General features: G+C 32.5%; 1 protein-coding gene across 1 annotated transcript; it reads left to right on the plus strand.

Moving 5' to 3' along the window:
* Positions 1–17,812: 17,812 nt before the first annotated feature.
* Positions 17,813–21,282, plus strand: LOC112719903 (peroxidase RIP1-like). The gene is made up of 3 exons (XM_025770641.3): positions 17,813–18,062; positions 19,326–19,520; positions 20,407–21,282. Exons 1-3 carry the CDS (start codon positions 17,841–17,843, stop codon positions 20,971–20,973), a joined length of 984 nt encoding a protein of 327 aa, XP_025626426.2. The 5' UTR covers positions 17,813–17,840; the 3' UTR covers positions 20,974–21,282.
* The last annotated feature ends 95 nt before the right edge of the window (positions 21,283–21,377 follow it).

The raw sequence follows: 21,377 nt of genomic DNA on the forward strand, positions 1-21,377 counted from the left end.
AAACCGGCGCTATTTTTCACTTATGTTGTAGTGATGAATTCTTGAAATTAGAAAGCAACATTTAATTTGCAACAAAAATAAAAATGAAAAGAGACACTTAGTATGAAATGGAGGGAGTATATCACTACAGTAAAAATAACTTTTACTGATAATTTTTTAGTGGCAATAATAGAGTTAAATATCAAATTCGTCCCTGAAAGATACCTCGATCTCCATATTAGTCCCCGAAAGATAAAATTAATCAAAAGAATCCCCGAAAGTTACCCGAGTTAATCACGTTTGTCCTTCCGTCAACTCCGTCAGTGACCTGGCTAACGTCTGCTGAGGTGTGTCGTTAGCTTCCAACGTGGAGGAGGCCAACGTGTCATAACGTATTGCTGACAAGGTAAGTTTGAAAAAACAGTTCAAATCAGTCCCTAATTGTTTGAAACCTAATCCTAATTTCGATGATAAATACGTCGCCTTCAGCAATAAAAGGGCCATATGCCTGGGTTAGTGTTGAAATTGCTGGTTTGGGGTGAAGATGGAGGCAGGAAATGGAGGCCATGGAGGTGGTGTGTCGTTCTTCTCGAACGGCAGTAACGGTTCCAGCGCTTAAGGCCATGAGGAATCATGTTTCTGCGGGTTGAAGGTTGCGTTGAGAAAATCTGGGACAGCAAAGAACCCAGATAGACTATTCTGTGCATGTCCAAGGTACCGGGTGAGTGTTGTGTAAGAAGTTAAAGATTTTCCATGTTGTTTTGTGCTTTGGGGTTTTATTCAGATTTTTCTTTTCTGATTCTTGAATTTGCAGAAGGGCAGTCACTGCAATTACTTTAAGTGGGTTGCCGATGATGAGTATGAAGTGGTGGGCGAAGGTGGAACAAAGAAAGATTACGGGGCTGGGCTGCAGGTTGAAAGTGACTATGATGAATGGAGGTTGAAGGTGACATGGAGACTGGGCAGTTTGGAAGCTGAAGTAAAATCATTGAAAATGTTAATAGTTTTTCTGTTTGTGGTAGTAGTCCTTAATGTAATGGTTTGTTGTTTGTTATCTAGTTCCAAGTAAAACAAAATGTGTTGATATGTAATGTTGTAATGAGAGTAATTTGTTGAATGAGAATAGATGTTGCATTTGGTTATTTAAGATTAAGACTACACAATCCAATTCAAAGGTTCCAAACTAATTCGAATCACTATTACAGGAAGATGTACTAAGGAATGAACAAAATCAGTAGTCAAAGTACTCTTAAACATTGAGTTGCCATGGAAGGCTAGTTGTCACATTGTCTTAAGGAGCAAAATAAAAAGGTTTTACATGAGGATACAAACCACAGCAAAGTATGCTAGACAAAATAAAAGGGCATAGTACAACTTTCAATTACATAGATAACTAAAATGTTGATAATGGAAGTTCAATTGCCCTGTGCAAAAAAACATAAAGTATCCTCACACAAAAACATATTTAACCAGAATACATTTCAACACCAATCAAAGTCATTTATCAGTCTTTCTTGGGGGCTTGAAGCCTAGAGTAGGAACGAAGGTCATAAAGTTGGCAAGCTTCTTAGCAGTGGCTGAACTAGTCCCCTTGATTATCTCAGCAGAGATAGCGAAAAGCCTGATATTCAAAATAGTTTCCACTTGAACAGTTATAATAGAGGTGAGCTCTTGATTCATCCATTCCACCGACCAAGAGGCCAACCCCATAAGGACGTTTCCATGACCGCTGGGTGCAAACCTGCCATTAAAATTGCATCACAAGAGAAAGAGCTCTTATAATAAATTCAGCAAATACTTCTTTCTTTCATACATCAAATTTGTAGATATTTACAAAATAGACATTATACATGCCTTAATATGCATAGAGTTGCATATATCTTCAACACCCCACCACATATCTTCAAAGTAAAGCCAGGTAAACATAGAGTTGCATGACATAGATGTTGCCCCATTCAAGATTTCCTCTCACTCCATTAATATGTTACATAGATTCAATGAGCTATTCAAACTTCAGACAGATTGTGGACCAATGGCCTCTCACAAACCAAATTAGAGGAAGCACATCTAGTTAATGACTATAACTCACCACAAGGCACACTAGGTGAACTGATTCCCCCATCATAGCTAAATAGCTTTCCCATTACATTAGCATCAAAGACACCAAAAAAGATTGTTAGTTTTTGCATGCAGCTAACTAGTCATTTCACATTTAAGAGCTCAGCTCAATAGCCTCCAAACAGAATAAGAAAAGATTGACAACATTTCAAAATGCACATCCCATAACTAACTTTGAGGTCCATCACAAATACATTCAAAAACAGAAGACAAAAATCGCAAATTAAAACATATTTGTAATAATCTCCAGCCACTTAGTTCGAATGTACAAACTACAAGCAGCATAACCACAACATCTCATATTTAACACTATAGCAATCAGTACCAGTTTAAAGAAACTTTTTGTTTTTAACACTCAATACCACTGCAAAAGGTAATAAATACTTAAAAGAACGGAATTTGAACATATATGATAATAGCTGATGCCATATACAATCATCCTTTCATCATAGCCAATTTTAGCACCATAACCGAGATGACTAAACCACACTACAAAACCCTCAATTCATCATAAAAGAGAACTTCCACACTTCATCACTACTCACAGTTACAAATAACACCACAAACCTAAAAACCAATCAATTCCATCGCAATTAACATAATCAACAATTATAGGACTGTCAAATTTGACAATTCAAATTAATAAAAAAAAACACCAAAACTGCATATGCAGATCCAAACATTTCAAAACACAAAATAAATCCTAGCACAGCAATTGCACGATCCAAGAACCAAAACAGTAACAAAAAACCGAAAATCCTAAACCTTGATACCTGAGCCTTGTCAGCGAGTTGAACGACGAGTCATCCAACGGGAAGAGGAGACTCGTAGGTATAGGAATAGTTGATGCATTCGTTGCGCATGTAGCGCGAGAGAACGCGGCCGTCGGCGGTGAGTCCGGCGATGGCAACGCCGATGTGGTCATCAACTTTGAAGATCTTCTTCTGGTGAGAAGAGAGCTCGGAGTTGGCCTTGTTTTGAATCCACTCTGCGTACAAAACGACGCCGAATCATGACTATCTGGGCATCCACTCAAAACGGCGTCGTTTTTCTTCTCGGTCAGCGTAGCAGTTATCGTCACACATCAGCAGACGTTAGCCAAGTTATCAAGCGAATTGACGGAAGGACGAACCTGATTCAGTCGTGTATCTTTCAAGGACTCTTTTGATTAACTTTATCTTTCGGGGACTAATATGGAAATCGAGGTATCTTTCAGGGACAAATTTGAGTATTAACTCGGCAATAATATAATGGCTATTATATGTCTTATTTAACTTATTATATTTTTGTAGTGATTATATATTTGCCGTTATTATTATATATTATAATAGCAAATGATATATTTTTTGTGGCCATTAAAAAGTTTTAACGACAATAAAGTATAAAACAATTAATATCTAATTGCCGATAAATATATTAGTGGCTATGTTTATTGTCACTAAAAATAAAATAAATAGCTGCTAAAAATAATTTTTCATATAGTGTGTGTTTACCAAAAAATTATTAGAAATAAATCATATAAATATATGTATTATTTAACTTATTTTAAATATATATTTTATATTTTAATATATATATTATAATAACAATTATTTAGTGTCTAATTTTTTAATTTGTGTCTACTAACATGATTAATTTTTTTTTTCAATTAAACTAACCGCCATTAAATCTAATATGGAATTTAAAATTTGATTGACTCGGCCAACACATCTCAAAACAAGGTCTTCTTTTAATTTAAATTAAAAAAATTAAATTTGAGACCTAATCAAAGTACCTCCATGTGATAATATATACTAGAATAATTTGTGTCTGGCTAAAAACAATTATTAAATTTTTATGTAATAACATTTGATTGAATATTAATAAAAAAAAACTTTTTTACGGTAATAACAATATAATATAAGTCTTCAAACCATTAATGAAACAATTAAGATACATAAAAATAGTAATTATATACATATGTATATATATATATATATATATATATATATATATATATATTTATATATATATATATATAATATTTTGATATTATTTATAATTAAATTTTAATTATCAGATTATATTGAAAATATCTTTGTACTAAAGAATATTATAGTATATATAGAAACAAAACATACTCCTCCTAACTTATTTCATAAGTAATATATAAAAGGAGTAAATACTAAAAAAAGAATTGACATTCCGGTTTGTCTTGTAGCCTTCATATACTTCGATGGTATTATTCTTCATCCTTTTTTTTTTTTTTTTTCATTTTTTTAAAACGGCATCATTCTATACCAGTTTCTTGATATGTATGTTTTGTCCTCGCTAACTCACTCTTGAATATAATTGTTGGATATATAACACAATGGTAAACAAATTGGTAGCGTGTATACAAATAACATAAATTTGAATCCAACCATGATACACGTTCACCAAAAATCAACTATCAAATTAATTATACGTATAAAATATATATTAAAATATAAAATATATATAAAATATATATTAATAATGAGTTAAATAATATATATATTTATACATAAATATATATATAAATAATTCTATAACTAATTTTTTTGTATATACATAATATTTTTATTTTTATTTTATTGTCAAATTAAGATGGCCTTGATATGAATCATTAAATGTTAGCCGATCTAATTTTGCTTGTTCAGAACTTTTGGTTACATACTACTAGTTAAGATTAATTAGCTGTGATGACCGACTTTTATATATATAGACCTTGGCACCTTGCCAACTCAAATATATATATATAGTTAAGTAGTTAATAGGGTCAAGTACAATTTTATTTCTTAACATAGAGGCTGAAAATTTATTTCATTTTCAGCTTTTTTTTTTATTATAAAATAGTCCCAAAAATTTCAATTTATTTTAAAATCGTCCTTTTTACCAAAATTTTTTTTTATTACCAAATTACTCTTTCTTAAATAAATTAAAAAATATAATAAAAAAAGAAAGAAAAGGAACACGAGAGGGAAAAAGAAAATCGAGGAAGAAAGAGAATTTGGGGGAGGGGGGGAGATAGAGAATCGGGAAGGGAAGGGAAGGTGGGTGGGGGGACGGAAGAAAGAGAATTTGGAAGGGAAGGTAGCGCCGCCGCTCACCGTGCCCTGCGCCATGTGCCCCACTCCCCGGGCCACTGCGCTCTGCGCCCCGTTCCCCGCGTCGCTGTGCCCCGCGCCCCGATCCCCGCTCCCTGCGCGCCTGTGATGGAGAAGGGGAAACCGCGTTCAGTGCTGTCGCTCGCCATTTTTGTCTCTGTTTCTGTTTCTATTTTTGCTTCTTCTGGTTTTATTTTTGTTGTTACTTCATTATCCATTGTTATTGTTGGTGTTGTTCTTCTAGTTGTTGTTGTTGTTTTATTGTTGTTGTTGTTTTACTGCTTCTACTGTCTGTTTCTGCACTCTATTTCTGTCTGCTTCTGTTTTTGTATTCTGCTTCTGTTCCTGCATTTGGTTGATTTTGGGAGAAGAAGAGGAAGGATATTTTCGTTCGAAAGACGATTTTAAAATAAACTAAAACCTTTGGGATTATTTTGTAGCGAAAAAAGGCTGGAGACGAAATAAATTTTCATACTTAATCCTAGTTAATAATAATGAACCACAAACACCACATCACTTCACCCGGTTCAGGTGTAGTGTGTTGAAGAACAATGAATTAATGAGTTTGCATCAAACAAAAATTTTCTTGATTTAGGTTCAATTCTAAGAGCAAAGAATATGTTGTGGTTTATTAAGACAATTTTACTTATTATTACTTTAAATTCTTAAGCGAAAAGATGTTAATAATCTTATTTCAAAAGATTATATTAATGGATAGATAGGGAATAAATGTAGCACACGCATGTGCATGCTAACTTGCTTTCCATTACCTTTAATTTATTTGTCAAACTTATGTCTAGGATAGATTCAAACAAAAATCAATCAATTTCCAACCCGCTAAGTAATCAATTTAAGCGATCTTTGTAATTAGTTGTCAATTAATAAACTACTAATACTAGATATAAATACCTACTAGATATAGATGCCATGTGGGTGACACGTAAAAATGGTATTGAAATATAAAAACTAATAAACGATTTAAAAATTAAAATCTCGTTCCTTCTTTTCCATTCTTCAAACAATTCTGTGATGAGTTTCAATATCGACAATATTATGTCTATCTTCTTTTGAATTTAGTACATGAATAGTGGAAGTTATTCTATGAGAGTTTGGAAGTTGGGAGAAAGACTGGTATTATAGTGGTTGATTATGAGATTGTGGAGGTGGTAAAGGGGGGTATGGAATGGGAACAACAACTCCAGCCGAAACTTCTGGTGTGTGAACTAGAATCCGACGTAGTTTTACCATCTTCATGAATGTTGTTCACCATATAAGAGTTTTTTCAAGTTTTCGGTAATGATGTCAATGTTTTAAGGAATTACCTGAAATCAGATGAAGTTTGGACTTAGATGTGAGGTCTAAATTTCTATAATAGTAAAGAGCAATGTTAGGGGCCAGTAACATTTGTGATTGGTAGCCATCAACTAGCCATCAATGATGATTTGATAGTGTGAGATTGGTGTAAGATTTCATCTAATGGTTCACTTTTCTCTGCTGGTTACATGCTGACCAAAATGCAATAAAATTGCTGGTCCCCTAGACTTTTCCAATAGTAAATGTTTTCATATTTTCATTTGGATGGTAATAGAAAGTATCTGCAAGACTCCAATATTTAAGTTAGTAAAAATTTTAACAATTTAAGTATAATTGAATTAAAAAAATGCTTAAGTGTTTGAATATTTATAGAATAATAAATAAAATTTAGTCATTTTTTAGAGATGACTTTAAATAATCATAAATAATTATTTTCTTATAGAGTAAAAATTTATTCACATATTTTAAGTGGTTATCACCTTAGTGATGATAATGGAAGTAATTAAAGAGACCATTTAACTTGTTCCTTAAGTCGAGTCGAATATGATGAAATGTATAAACCCACATCTTAGTTGGTTCAACCCCATGTGATTTAGACTATACAAACTTATGGCTACTGTTGAACCGAATAGTTGATAGAAACCTAATTTGATAACTGATTATCCCAGAGTAGACATTTTAGCTGGATATATGCCCTTGGGTCTAATTTGAACACATAATTTTTTTAACCATAAAAAATTACTAAAATAGAGAAGAAAAAAAATATTAATTAGTTCTTAGCAGGCAATTCATTTATATGTAAAAATGTTCCCTTTGTAATAACATTATCATTCGAAAGTCTTCATGATCACATGTGTGTAGTGTACAATAAAGACCCGTTTGGTTAGTGTTTATGTCTATCAAAAACATGGACACGGTTACATACGTTTAATGTTTGTTTTGTAAGACATACAAATAGAAAGACACGGTTACACACAGAGATACACAAAATACACGTATTTTGTATCTTGCTGAAATGATGAGACACGATGAGACACAATTTAAAATTCAATTTTGAACAAATTTATCTTTAATATTTTTTCAAAATTCTAATTTTATCCTCATTTATTTAACCTTTTTAATCTCTTTTTCTTCTACACTGCCTCAACCTTCTTCTTCTCCTTCACGCACTTTCATCTTCCACTGTAGCCATTTTTTTCTTCATTCTCCACTGCAGCTACTTTCTTCTTTTGTTTCTGTTCCTCCCTTGACCCTCGAATCTGGCCACAAAACTTCTTCTTTTTCCTTGAGTCTGACCAGCAAAATTTCTCTTTCACGTCTGACCGTAAAACTCCTCTTGTCTCTGTGTCTCTTCTTTGCTAGTCATGGATGTCACCACGTCGCCCCGTTCTCGCCATTGCAGATCGTCGTTGCCACGGGTCTCATTGCGTCACCGCCATGGATCTCATTGCTTCACCACCACCATGTTTCATATCTATTCTAGCTCCCTCTGTTTTCTTTTCTTTTTTTCTTTTTTGCTAGATCTGCAATTTCTCATCACCTTCTTTGCTTCTGTCACTTTTCTCAACCCTCATCACATTCCTCTCACTTTTATTTCTGTTTATATTTTAATTGCCGATCAGTTTTTAATTTGAATTGTTAAACTAATAATTAAGTTTTTTGATGATATTGATTTGGATTGAGGTTGAAAAATTAGCATTGGTGTTAGAAACAAGTGATAATGATAGTAGTAGTGATGTTTATTTTTAGGGTAAAATAGACATTTGAATTAGATATTGTGTCTTGTGTATCATCACCAAACACAATAATAAAATTTGTGTATATTTGTGTCTATGTCTACTTGTGTATTTGTGTTTATCTCTTTGTGTCTAAAAGACATTAACCAAACACAGCCTAAGGTTATGTTTATTTTTTGAGACATGGACACTAAGCTAATTGTTAGACATGGTAGTACACGTCTACCGTTTATTTGCTGAGACACACGGTACTGATACATGTATTTAATTAATATTCCTCCTTAAAGCTGAAACACAGAGACACAATACATAAAACATAAAATTTGACATTTTTATTCTTAAGTATTTTTGAAATTACCAATTTTATCTTCATATCTTCTTTTCACTTTCTATTCTCCCTCATCCCTGTTTCCTCCTCCCTCCTCTGCTACTAATGATTTTTTCTCTTGCTTTTTCTGCCACTGTCGCCACTATCGTCGCCGTGCCGTCTTCACTTCATTCTTCCTATCTCACTCTCCAAAATTTTTTTCTTTGTCTAGCTATGCACTCTCACACCTGCAGTTCAAATTAATCAATACGTAAAAACACACACACACACACACAGAGAGAGAGAGAGAGAGAGAGAGAGAGAGAGAGAGAGCTGGATCTATAGTGGAAGCCATAAGTGCGATAGATCTTAGTCAGAATCGGAGACCATTGACGAAGATGAACAATTTTGCAGTTATCGACAATAGAAGAGGGACGAGACCAGAGTTCCAGCCGAAGACGATAGCGGAACCGAAGCTGACCACAAAGCCATCAGCGAGCCAGTAAAATTTCAGGTGTTAAGTGTTTACAAACGTTCCCAATTCTACACTGCACCACTTGGTCCCTCTACCTCTATCAGCATACTCCTTTTCTTTCCTTACTCATACTTAGTTCATTTAAAAATAAAATAAAATAAAAAGTTGAGTTAATTATTGATATAAATTTTTTGCTGAGTTCCTGATAGTAATTTAGGTTGATGTTGAAATTTTAGTGGTGATAATGGTGAAAAGTAATAGTGGTTATGACAATGATAAAGTATATTAAAGAGAATAAAATTAATATTTGATTTATAAACGTGTATCTTGTGCATTATTATTAAATACGTTACAAAATTTATATATCTTTATATTTATATAGAATCCCGCTAGGGAGCCAACGAGATATTTATACAATGGCTACAATGGACTGTTTGTTAGGTCCAATATGAGTTAAAAATGAGGATTAACTCCCTTTTATCCTAATTCACTAATGCCTGTTCAGTTTTGTTTTAACCCCTAATTTTAATTTTTCCCTAATTCTCCTTTTTTGAATGGAAGGTCATGCTACCCCCCAAACCCCCCACTGTCGCAGCTGAACATCCCGTCCCCCCAGCCTCCGCATGACCTGCAAACTGCGTCCGTGCCGATCAGAAGTTCAGGGGCCAACCTCCATCGTGCCCGTCCTCCTTTGCTGGCAGCAACCGATGCGCACTGTCACGGCTGAGCATCCCCTGCCGAATTGCCGCCTGACACAGAGCCTCCGTCACGTGTGACCGCCCTCGCTGGAAGCAACCGCTTTGCAATGTCGCCGCTGAACACCCAGCCGTTGCGTCCCAGCGTGATCTGGTACCCCCATCTGCGCTGACCTGACCTGCATCACCCAACCTCGTTCACGCTCGCCATCCTGCGTCAGCCGGCGGCCTAGGTCCTCCCTACTGCGTGACCATTGGATGGTTCACGATCTCGTTGGTGTACCTGCCCAATCACGCCTTCCATCATCGACATTCTACGGTTAGTTGCTTAATGTCTTATTCTCGTGATTCCTGTTTCTGCTATTTCTAGTGGTGGATACTGTTTATGTTGCTGAGTTGTTCGATTTATCACAGTGAAAATCTCACTAGTTGCATTTTTAGTTTGTTAGAACTTGTTGAATAAAATTCTGATGTAAATGGTTGCAGTTGATTAATGTTTGCGCGGGAAGAATTGCAAAAGCTTGGTTCAAATAGGACATTTTTTCCCCTTACTGTGTGGACTATTGCATGCAATGCTACGTAAACCGATTGACTATTGTCGATCTCTAGTTGACACTGATTAGATGGTTACTTTAACATGTTATCGGATGGTTGGTTTCTATCGACGATCACTTATTTGCTTAACTGGATTTTTTTTTGCAGGGAATTTTTTTTTGTTTTCTTTGTAAGCAAATTAATCTTAGTATCTGAGTACTATTGAATATGATTTGTTTTGACTTGATTTTGGTAGCAATTATATAACTTTGTTGCCTTGATTTTGGAAGTATGATTTGTTTGACTTTGCGGATATCTTGATGTACACATGATGAGTTAAAGTGCGAATATGTTTGTTATTTTACCAAACCTTTGGATGGTCGATTTTCATGATGGTGACTGCTATTTTGATCTTAGTACATTATCAGCTTGTTTGAATGAGTTGTTGTTTGATGGGTCTCTATTTTTTGTAAGTAAGACAATGCATATATGATGCTAATTATATTAACTGTTTATTTAGTTTGAAGAAGTTCAAGTTAGATGTTTACTATCACACATATGACTTACTTTAATTTTATTATGAACATATCACATAAAGAGATTAATTTTCTTATATTCGGTGTTAAATTAGTTTATTTAACTATAGAACATATGTAAAAGATGTTAGGTGTGAAGGGTTCTAATTGTGTACTAAAAGAAAGGACAAGATATGGGTCCAATAGTGCGTATGGTTGTTCACTAAGATGTTCTCGGTAGTCATGAATAAAACTGATAATGCAACCATGTAGTGTATCTCAGGAATTGATATTATAATATTGTATGAATTAGATCATTTGAAGACATATAAAACCACAAAATTCACCGCTTTTCTATTGCCTTTTTGTTGTTTTTATCTTCAAGAGGCTATGTTCTATTTCATGAAGGCATGGAAGTGTGAATGCAATCCATTCAAGTCCTTACTCACTAATCTTTTAAGAAAGCTTGATTTTTCTATCAAAAGTTACTAATCTTACAAAAATACTACTGATCTATATCCACTAATTTTAATTATGTATATATCTTGTTATTTAAATGTATGACTTATTAAATATTAAAAAGACCAATGTTATATGACTAGTAAATATGATTAGTTTTTGTCCATATTTGGATGGTTGATTTTCATATATGGAAAGTTTATTGTGTTGGTATTTTGTTTGAGTATAGTGATGTTTGAGGATTGTCTTGTATTTTAGTAAGAAAATGTATAAATGGTCCTTAGAGCATACTCTGAACTCGGATATTCATTCCTGGATCGACATGGAACAAATGGTTACTTCAATAAATATCTGGATGGTTGAATTGCACTGATTACTTTGCTGTTTAGGTGTGCCATGTTGTTGCTTTGTGTGAATCTGATTTACCTTTCTGATTGTTGTGTTTATAATTGGCCGAGTCGGTCTCTCAGACCACTTAAATTCTTGCTGTGGACATCCTTTCTCTTCATGGATCTTATAATTTTTTTGTATTAGCATATGGAACGGTTACAAGGTTTTTTGCTCATGTTATTATAATTTTCCTTAGTTGGTTATAAAATAAATAGAATCTTGCATTGGATTTCAAAGGATCTATTACGTGAGTAACTTTTCACGGCGTTCCAACCATCCATTATCATACCGTCCGAACGCAAAATCAGATGGTTAAAAAAGTATCACATTGTTTACGTGATTGAAAAAACTTGTTTGATTATATGTTGTGACGTAATTTTTTCTTAATTTTTGCTCGACAGACATTAGTCGAGACGCGATGCTCACCTTGCTTCATCAACAACTTGTTTTCTTACTTAGAACTACATAATGAGAATGCAAAGTTGGCTGAGATTGAGGCTATTGGATTTGATTTTCTGCGGTGGGTACCGATGTGGCATGTGAAGCAGAGCATCATGCTTCAACTTGCGAGGGCGTATAATGTGGAATCAAACACTCTCAGGGTGGATGTAGGGGACATCCGTGTTACCGCTAAACTGATTGGTAATGTATTCGGCATACCTTCTAAAGGTCAGTGGAAGTTATGTAAGATGTAATATTTACTGTGCGTGTTTTTTGGTTTGCCTTTGTAAACACTGATTGATTATTGTAAAATGTTTCATTAATGTAGGGGACCCAATCCCGGAACTGCAGAAGAAAAATGCATCCCATCTGGCACTTAAGAGACAGTTTCAAAAGAAAACAATAACACAACTGCGGGACTTTGTCTTTGGCTGTCCAATGGAGACCAAGCTAGCAGACTATCTCCCTATGGCACCTCCCTCTAATTTTGGATGTCTCAAACCCCAGAAAATTTCACTGGCCGTATCAGATATTGAAGTGGTTGCAAGATGCAATAAGAAAATTCCAAACCGAGAACCACAAAACATGCGGTGGGTGCATGTTTGTGTTGCTGTTATGGCAAATAGTTTACCTAATTTTCTCCTGCATGTACATCTTAAGTTATAAATCCTAACATGTGAATTACTTGTGTCTAGGTTCTTTACTTTCAGAGCTTAGCATGGTTCGTTACATGCATGTTAAGCATGCGAGCCTTGGATTGCTGAATGGACCGCTGATGAACTTGATAAGAAGGCCAACCATGTTATTTCACAAGTACAATCGGTAATATTCATACGACGCCCTGCACCTTGCGTGCACCCGTACTACACTCCTAAATTTACACTCCTCGTCCAAATTTATCGCGTAGAAGAAGTTCGGATTGATGTCCTTCATTCTCATGAACTAGTTCATCATCTCCCTAACATCTGCATTCACGTTGCTGGTTCGAAGTCTTGCTGTAGTATAGTTTCTTAAATCCTTTTCTGAGAATCCCAGGTTCGACGGGCCCCTAGCCTCATTTGCCAAAGCTAGGAATGTCTTGTTTAGTCGAATTTGAGCCTCATCATTATCCTCGATCACGCACTTCGCATGCATGGTCAGATCCCTATACTTATGGTAGTGCACCGCCTTTTTCGCTGAACATGGGTGCGAGTGCCTCAACTCAACCTTGAAGAAAACCCACTCTTGCTTTTCCTTATCAAACTTCACATATATCATTGCCTTGCACCCGGTGGCTGAAATCGTGTTCTTCCGCGTTGGTGCTTTAACACGAGACCCGCGGAACCCATCCCGATTATAGTGGATAGCTTGGTTAACGGGTTCCTTTGTGATCTTGTCACATGTTGTCGTCCTTATCTTAGTTGCAAATCCTACTTTCTTTGCGTAGGTAACATAGAATTTATGAACCAGTTGTAACTGCACAAATCGCATTCCAACTCTTGGTATTTCGTCTTTCTGAAGGCAACCGTGATCCGGTAACTACGTTTCAGATAAAAAAAATCAATGCCATTAATTATCAAGTCAAAGATGTGGATTATGACTACACAAAATTAAACTAAAGTCCAAACCTCGTAACCAAGATCCATCTATTCACTTCCAACTTCAGTAACATCTGACAGTTGCATGGCCTACAATTCCAAAATAAACGCAGAAATGAAAAAAAGAAGAAGATAAATCCTTAGTAAATATCATGTACATAAAACCTCACTAACCAGCACAAAAAATGCGATAAAAGATAGAAATCAAGTCAATCATCATACCCATTTTAGCTTAAAAACAAATGCATGAAAATGACAATGATAGTAATTGAATTAATTATTTCGTTTTACCTATTATATAAGTATTGAAACTAGTATCTATTCTCTTTCACAATGACACTGTACATCACATAGCTGAACATGCAGTAGATACAACTACCATACACATAGTTCAGTCCTCGATTTCAGAGTCAATGGTGACTAGAGTTGTTTTTTTATTCATTCAATGTCCATCATGTATAAGTATATACATATATTCTAATCTAAACATGCAGGAAGCAGATTAAGTATCCCATCAGTTGATAACTCTTGCCTTTTTAATTTTTATTTTCAAATATATTCTTCATAATAATAATACCATTAGATGTAACTCAAATTTAATATACATCACTACTAAAGTTACAGGGGACCTATGAGCATCATGCACAGGAACATGGGTGATTACTTATTGAGTAGTAAGGTCTCCAAATGTAGTCAACTCTCATGCTTATATATGCAATTTAAATTTGGTTATATAACTTCATATATTCATAAAAGATAGTCCAAAAAAGACCTAGTTTCATCCAGCGACAAATCAATATACCATGATTGCTTAATTTATGCAAATTTCCCATACATATAAGCATACCATCAATATAAAATCATCATAAATGTGGTTGAATCATGAATGTTTATGATACATTTGGGTAAGCATTAAACATAAAATTAAACACGCCACTTGCATTGAGTGTAAACATCTAAATCATTTGAAAAAATAATCATCCATTATCAATGTTTTGAACGTAACTTGCTCACTTTATTTGATTGCTCACCCTCGATGACAAAATGGTCGACTACGTTTTCATGTGGATTTGATGAATTCTCATTACCGCCAGAAGATGGAACACAACCCAGCGGTTCAACCACATTGCACTCCATTAAGGAACTTCGGCGAGGTGATCATGGGCATGAAAGAGAAAGCACACTTGAGACCCCTTTATCTTGCGACGTCGACATCGGGAAGAAGGCACACACCGGCTGCGCACTGTTCTCGCTGGACGTCCGGGTTGCTGCGGTGCCGCGAAGTTTGACCCACACGATAAGAACATGATGCTGGGCGGTGGCCTGTACGGACGACGGCGTTAGTTGAAACAGAGTCAGCGCTATGTCGGACGGCAGCTGGTGACCATGGCGGCGCTACACCGGCGAGATTTGAGGAGAAATGGAGAGAAAGAGATCACACGATATTAAGAGAGAGGTCGTTTTTTTTATTCTATAACTGACAGTAATTCTAATTTATTTCAAATTTCAAATTTCAAATTAAAAACTATTTAAAATTAATTAATTGCTCATAATTTAATTTTAATTTCAATTTAATTCTCATTATATACATTATACAATACATATATTAGCTCCTCATACTTTTTTATTTGTATTTCTTTGTATATTATATATATATGTTAATATATTTTAAAGACACTAACCAAACTTAAGATAACATTATTTTGCAATGGACTTTGGAGATCATTGGTTACAATTTCGAGAAGTTAAGTAATTGATGAATAGACACACCCAAAATAAAATAAAATAAAATACGATAAAAGTAGCTTATTTATTTCCTCATTACTGGATGAGAATATATTCGGAATATATAGTATTATTTCTTCCTAATAAATAAAGGTAACAAAGTGATAAATACGTGGCTTTCTCTTTACCGCTGTTTGCAGTATAATATTTATTTAACAATTATATTAGGGATAATACCTAGGGGTGCACATGGGCCGGGTGAAGTCGGGTTTGATATGATCCAAACCCGACCCAAAATATACATCGAGTCTATTTATTAGACCCAAACCCGACCCTAGACCCGATGAAACCAATACACTTTCGGGCCACAATTATACCGGATGAAAACCGGGCTGTTAACATTACATTACGTTGATACTTTCTTGTAAGCTAGCATGTAAAAATATCCAAATTTTCAAGACTCCAACCATTATTTAATATGGTAAAATTCACTTAGAAAAATATAACAAAAACCAACCCTTCTTTAAAATTAAAGCATAACCACAATCAATACTAAAGCAAAACCACAATCAATACTAATATTGTCTAATAATACCAAATATTTAAATCAATACAAATAACACAATATTATGCATTAGTCTAAAGTCTTATGCATTCTAAACATAAAATATTAACTTATAGTCTTATAATGACTAATAACACAAAATATTAAGGTTTACAATACTTAAATTTCACATAAGAATAGTTATGATCCATCACTAATAACACAAAATATTAATTGTGTATGATGACCGGGCCACCGGGCCGACTTCGGGTGACCCGAGTTATGGTCCGGACCTGGCCCGAAATATTGACCGGGTCTATTTTTGAGACCCTTACCCGTCCCTAAACCCGATGAAATCACACCAAGTTAGCCCCTAAAATGTTCGGAATTGGGTCGGGTCTTCGGGCCGAGCCGGGTCTGTGCACCCCTAATAATACCATTTGAATTTGTGGGTATCTATTTTGTCTTTATCTGCTCAAAATGGATAATTACTCGTCTCGTACTAAGGTAGAACGGGTCGAATTTAGATAATATCCGTCCCTCTATATATATATATATAATAATTAATAATATTGTATCATATTTAATTTTTTATTTTAAATTTTTAATTTATATTATGTATGTGATGATAGTTATATAAATTTTAAAATTAAATATATATATATATATATATATATAAATATATATAAAATAATTAATAATATTGTATCATATTTAATTTTTTATTTTTAATTTTTAATTTATATTATGTATGTGATGATAGTTATATAAATTTTAAAATTTAATTTTATTTATTAAATTTTAATAATTATAGGAGCTAATAGGAATGAGGCAGGTAGAAGTAGAACAAGTACCTACAAAAATAAATTAAGATTTAATTTTTTACAACTCATAAATAAGAGTATAATAAATTTTATACAAATTATTGTATAGCAGAACAAAATTAGGTAGAACAAAAATAGCCTCTATCCATTCTATTGCCACTCCTAATTTATACAGAGACATTCTCCTAAATTAGAAGAGATCTTTTGCAGTATTTATCTTTTACTGTTTTTTTATGCATACTTTTTTCATCGTTTAATTATTTGATATCTTTAGTCATTTTTATTTAAATTAAACTCCTACTAGTTGTGCTATTTATAGAGTAAAAATATATGTGTCATTTCTCATCAACTTAAATTTAAAAAAAAAAAAATTTATCATAATATAATATTAAAATTTTTATAACCTAAAAATATAAATTTTGATTCTTGTTGAGTTTCAAAAAAAAAATTCAGCATGAAATTAATATAAAAATATATATGCAAAAAAAAAAAGTTCACGTAAACTCAAAAAATAGATTGCAAAAGTGGAAAATAATAATGCTCTATAAAACTGAAAAATCAAATAATAAAATGTAACTCTTATTCCAAAAAAAGAAAAATGTTATTTGTACACTAAAATCAACCATTAATTAAAATCAGCCACCAATATATTTGTGTATAGATACATAGGTGGTTTAATTTATTTTCAATAAATATATATTTATATTTCAACATGTAATTTATACTAATGGGTGACTTTAATGACTAATTTTAATGTACACATAGCATAACTCTTCTAAAAATTAAGCAATTGAAAAAAAAAAAACTATAATGTATGTTAGAAAAAAGGAAGACTTTTCTTATTATTTGACTTCACCGTGTAACGAACGTGATGAGGCAAAGTTATGGAGTAGCACAATCCAGTTGTATTTGATGAACTAAAATATTGTATGTATAGATAGAGCCAACCAATTAAATTAAACTATGGTTCTTAATTAATTTTAAATGTGCAAAAGTTTTCTATTGGCATACCTTATTGCTTCTATATAAATAAACCATATACGATATCACTACCCAATGCAATGCACAATAACAAAACCAAGCTTCAAGCACCAACAACAATGGCTTCCTTTTCTTATTTGCAATGTTTGCTTGTGATTGTTACGGTGACAATGATGATTCCGACTACAACAAATGCAGCAGCACTCACTCCTAATTTCTATAAGAAAGTTTGTCCAAAAGCATTGCCAGTGATAAGGAGAGTGGTTCAAAAGGCAATAAATCGTGAAAGGCGCATGGGAGCTTCTTTGCTGCGTTTGCATTTCCATGATTGCTTTGTTAATGTAAGTTGTTGCCTTTGCATTTCCATCATATATATATATATATATATTAGGTGGATACTACAATGAAGATTTTATAATTGTCTTCATGTGAATATATTTTTTTTTTACTTTTGGATGATGGATTATATGGTTAGATTTTGATATTTATAAAAGTGTTGTTTTTGTTTAAAGTGTGGCTAAATAAATAAACCACACTTTTGAACAAAGCATCTTCATGAGAAAATATTTTTACCATCTTCATTTGAGTAGTTGCCTATATATTATATATATATCATAAAAGTCACATTATAAAATATATATTAGAATATAAATATATATTAAAAATAAATTAAACTATACATATTTATACATAAATATATTAGTTAGCTGATTTTAATATACAAATAACATTTATATATATATATATAACATTTTTTTAATAAAAAATCTCTTTTAAATTTTGTATAATTTTTTTTATTTGTCGAATACTATTTTTTTAAACCAACAATAATTGAATTTTAAATTTTTTTATTATAAAATTTTAATATTATATATATTATAAAATTATTTTTTAATACGTCACTTTAAATAAGAATTTCTTTTGAGTTTATTTAAATTTTTGTATAAATATTTTTTTTATTTATCTTATGTTATTTTTTATTCTTTAAAAATAACAAAAATTATAAAATTATAAAAATTTTAATATAATAAAAAGAAATAAATAAATAAATAATTATATCTTAAACACGATAGAATGAGATACATAACTATTATATGAGTAACAATGAAAAAGGATATTTGCACGGCTTTTTATATACCTTCTTTTCATGATATATATATAAAAAAAAACTTTTATCATAATTTCTTTCATTTCTTTATCAATTATTTTTAATGCCAAAATTAGAAAGTGACAAAAGAAGCGTATGCATAAAGAAATAGACCATATAATAATAATTTTTCTGATCTATTTTGGAAGGTAAAAATTTAGGTACAATCAACTTTACGTGAAGTTAATAATTAAAAATCGTTAGATAATTTGACTGATTTAACTAAATTTTCATCTAACAATTTTTTACTATCAACTTCACGTAAAATCAACTACACCTGAGTTTCTACCATTTTGCAAACTACTATACTAATGAATCAGTAATTAATTATATATATTATTCATATTCTAGGGAAACCGAACAAATTAAAGTCATGAAGATAACATATAAACACGTGACTTGTATATATTATTTATCGTAGGGAAATATATCATATAGTTAATATTTATATATACAGGGATGTGATGGATCGATTCTGCTAGATGACACGAAGAACTTCACCGGAGAGAAGACAGCAAAACCAAACCTTAACTCAATCAGAGGTTTGGAAGTGGTTGATGAGATTAAGGCTGCTGTTGATAAAGCTTGCAAACGACCTGTCGTTTCATGTGCCGATATCTTAGCTGTTGCTGCTCGTGACTCTGTTGCCATTGTATGTCCACAATCTTTTACATGATAATAAACTACTTAATTATTTCTTTCTTAAAAAATGTTTTAAAGCATATAAGAATTTTATTACAAAACTCTTAAATTAGTTAAAAAAAAAAAACTAAATGAAACTATTTATTATATATAGAGATATAGGAATAATTTAATTCAAAATTTTCTATGAAGACCTCTAGAGAGTATACTCAGACCTTTTATATGTATTACAAAAATATTTGATGTGCTATTAAAAATTAGTAACTAATTACTTATTTTTAATAAAATAATCGATTTTTAAAATAGTTAAACATTTCACAAAGTAATTAAACTTTTTGGTAGTAACATAATTAAACTTTTTTTTATAGTGGGTTAATTATCAAAATAGTCGTTGGAAGAGTGTACTACTCGAAAGATTAAATATCTTAATTATCTCTAAAATATATAATTATGAATTAAAATGGTCTTTTCATCAATTAGAAGATGACATGTGATATAATTATGTTATGATATGTCATTATCTAACAGATCAATTTAGTTCACTAATGTATTTTTCAAAATCCATTTAATTTAAGATATTTGATTTTTCAAGAATCAAATTGATGAACACATCATCTTGAGACTCTTTAAATTATTAATTCATATCATGATAGTATATATTATAGGAAGATTTTTAAGTGTATCGTCATACCGGTGTATCAATGATTTTTAACCGTTGATCTTAATTATATATATAATATATATTTTTTATAATTAAGATCAACGGTTAAAAATCACTAAAACACTGGTACGACGACAAACTTAAAAATTTTCCTATATTATAATCATGGTACATATCATTTTGAAAAGTGAAGAGATGAGAGTAACCTGTTGCATGTTGTGTTTGTTAATAACAGTTGGGTGGTCCACAATTTTGGTACAAAGTACTATTAGGAAGAAGAGACGCAAGAACCGCAAGCATAACCGCCGCAAATAACAACCTACCAGCACCATTCTTAAACTTCACACAATTGGTTACAAGCTTCAACAACGTTGGACTAAACACCAAGGACCTAGTTGTACTTTCAGGTGGCCACACAATTGGGTTTGCAAGGTGCACAACGTACAGGAATAGAATCTACAACGACACAAACATTGAAACTAATTTTGCAACATCTCTAAGGAGGAATTGTCCTAGGACTAGTGGTGTTGGGGACAACAATTTGACACCGTTGGATCCAACTCCATCAAGTGTTGATAATTTGTACTACAAAGCGTTGTTGGGCAAAAAGGGAATTTTACATTCGGATCAGGAGTTATATAAGGGGAATGGTAGTGAGAGTGATAAGTTGGTGGAGCTTTATAGCAAGAACCCTTTTGCGTTTGCTAGAGACTTCAAAAATTCAATGATCAAAATGGGTAATATGAAGTCTCTTACTGGAAACAATGGTGAGATTAGGCTCGATTGCAGAAGGGTTAATTAAATTAATTAATTAATTATTGGATGATCTTACTATTTTGGACAAGAATAATAATAATAGTAATATGAAGGTACCTACACAATGAATGATTAATTATGTAATACTAAGGTTATTATCAAGTCAATATTCAAGATTATTGATGGATGGATGAATTTGTGTTATTTGATATATTTCTATTGTTGAAGTTATTGATGACTTAAAATGATATTTCAACCTTAAATGGGTGTCCACTGTCCACTATCTTATTTTAATTTTTTTATACGGTTTTTTTTTCATGATATGGTTATAACTATGTCTTTTTTGTTTTTGTCAGATAACGTTTATTAACTCAATGTACGCTTGGAACTAACATGACCCAAATTGGCTCAGCTTACTGATAAAACTTTCGGCCCAATTTGGCTCAACGA

This window comes from Arachis hypogaea, chromosome 11 (assembly GCF_003086295.3).
Source record: "Arachis hypogaea cultivar Tifrunner chromosome 11, arahy.Tifrunner.gnm2.J5K5, whole genome shotgun sequence".
NCBI lineage: Eukaryota > Viridiplantae > Streptophyta > Magnoliopsida > Fabales > Fabaceae > Arachis > Arachis hypogaea.

Excerpts from the sequence above, each read along its gene's own strand:
- LOC112719903 (XM_025770641.3), top strand. The coding sequence starts at position 17,841 with ATGGCTTCCTTTTCTTATTTGCAATGTTTGCTTGTGATTGTTACGGTG. Across the intron at positions 18,063-19,325 it reads TCCATGATTGCTTTGTTAAT|GGATGTGATGGATCGATTCT; the intron begins GTAAGTTGTTGC and ends TTATATATACAG. Across the intron at positions 19,521-20,406 it reads CTCGTGACTCTGTTGCCATT|TTGGGTGGTCCACAATTTTG; the intron begins GTATGTCCACAA and ends TGTTAATAACAG.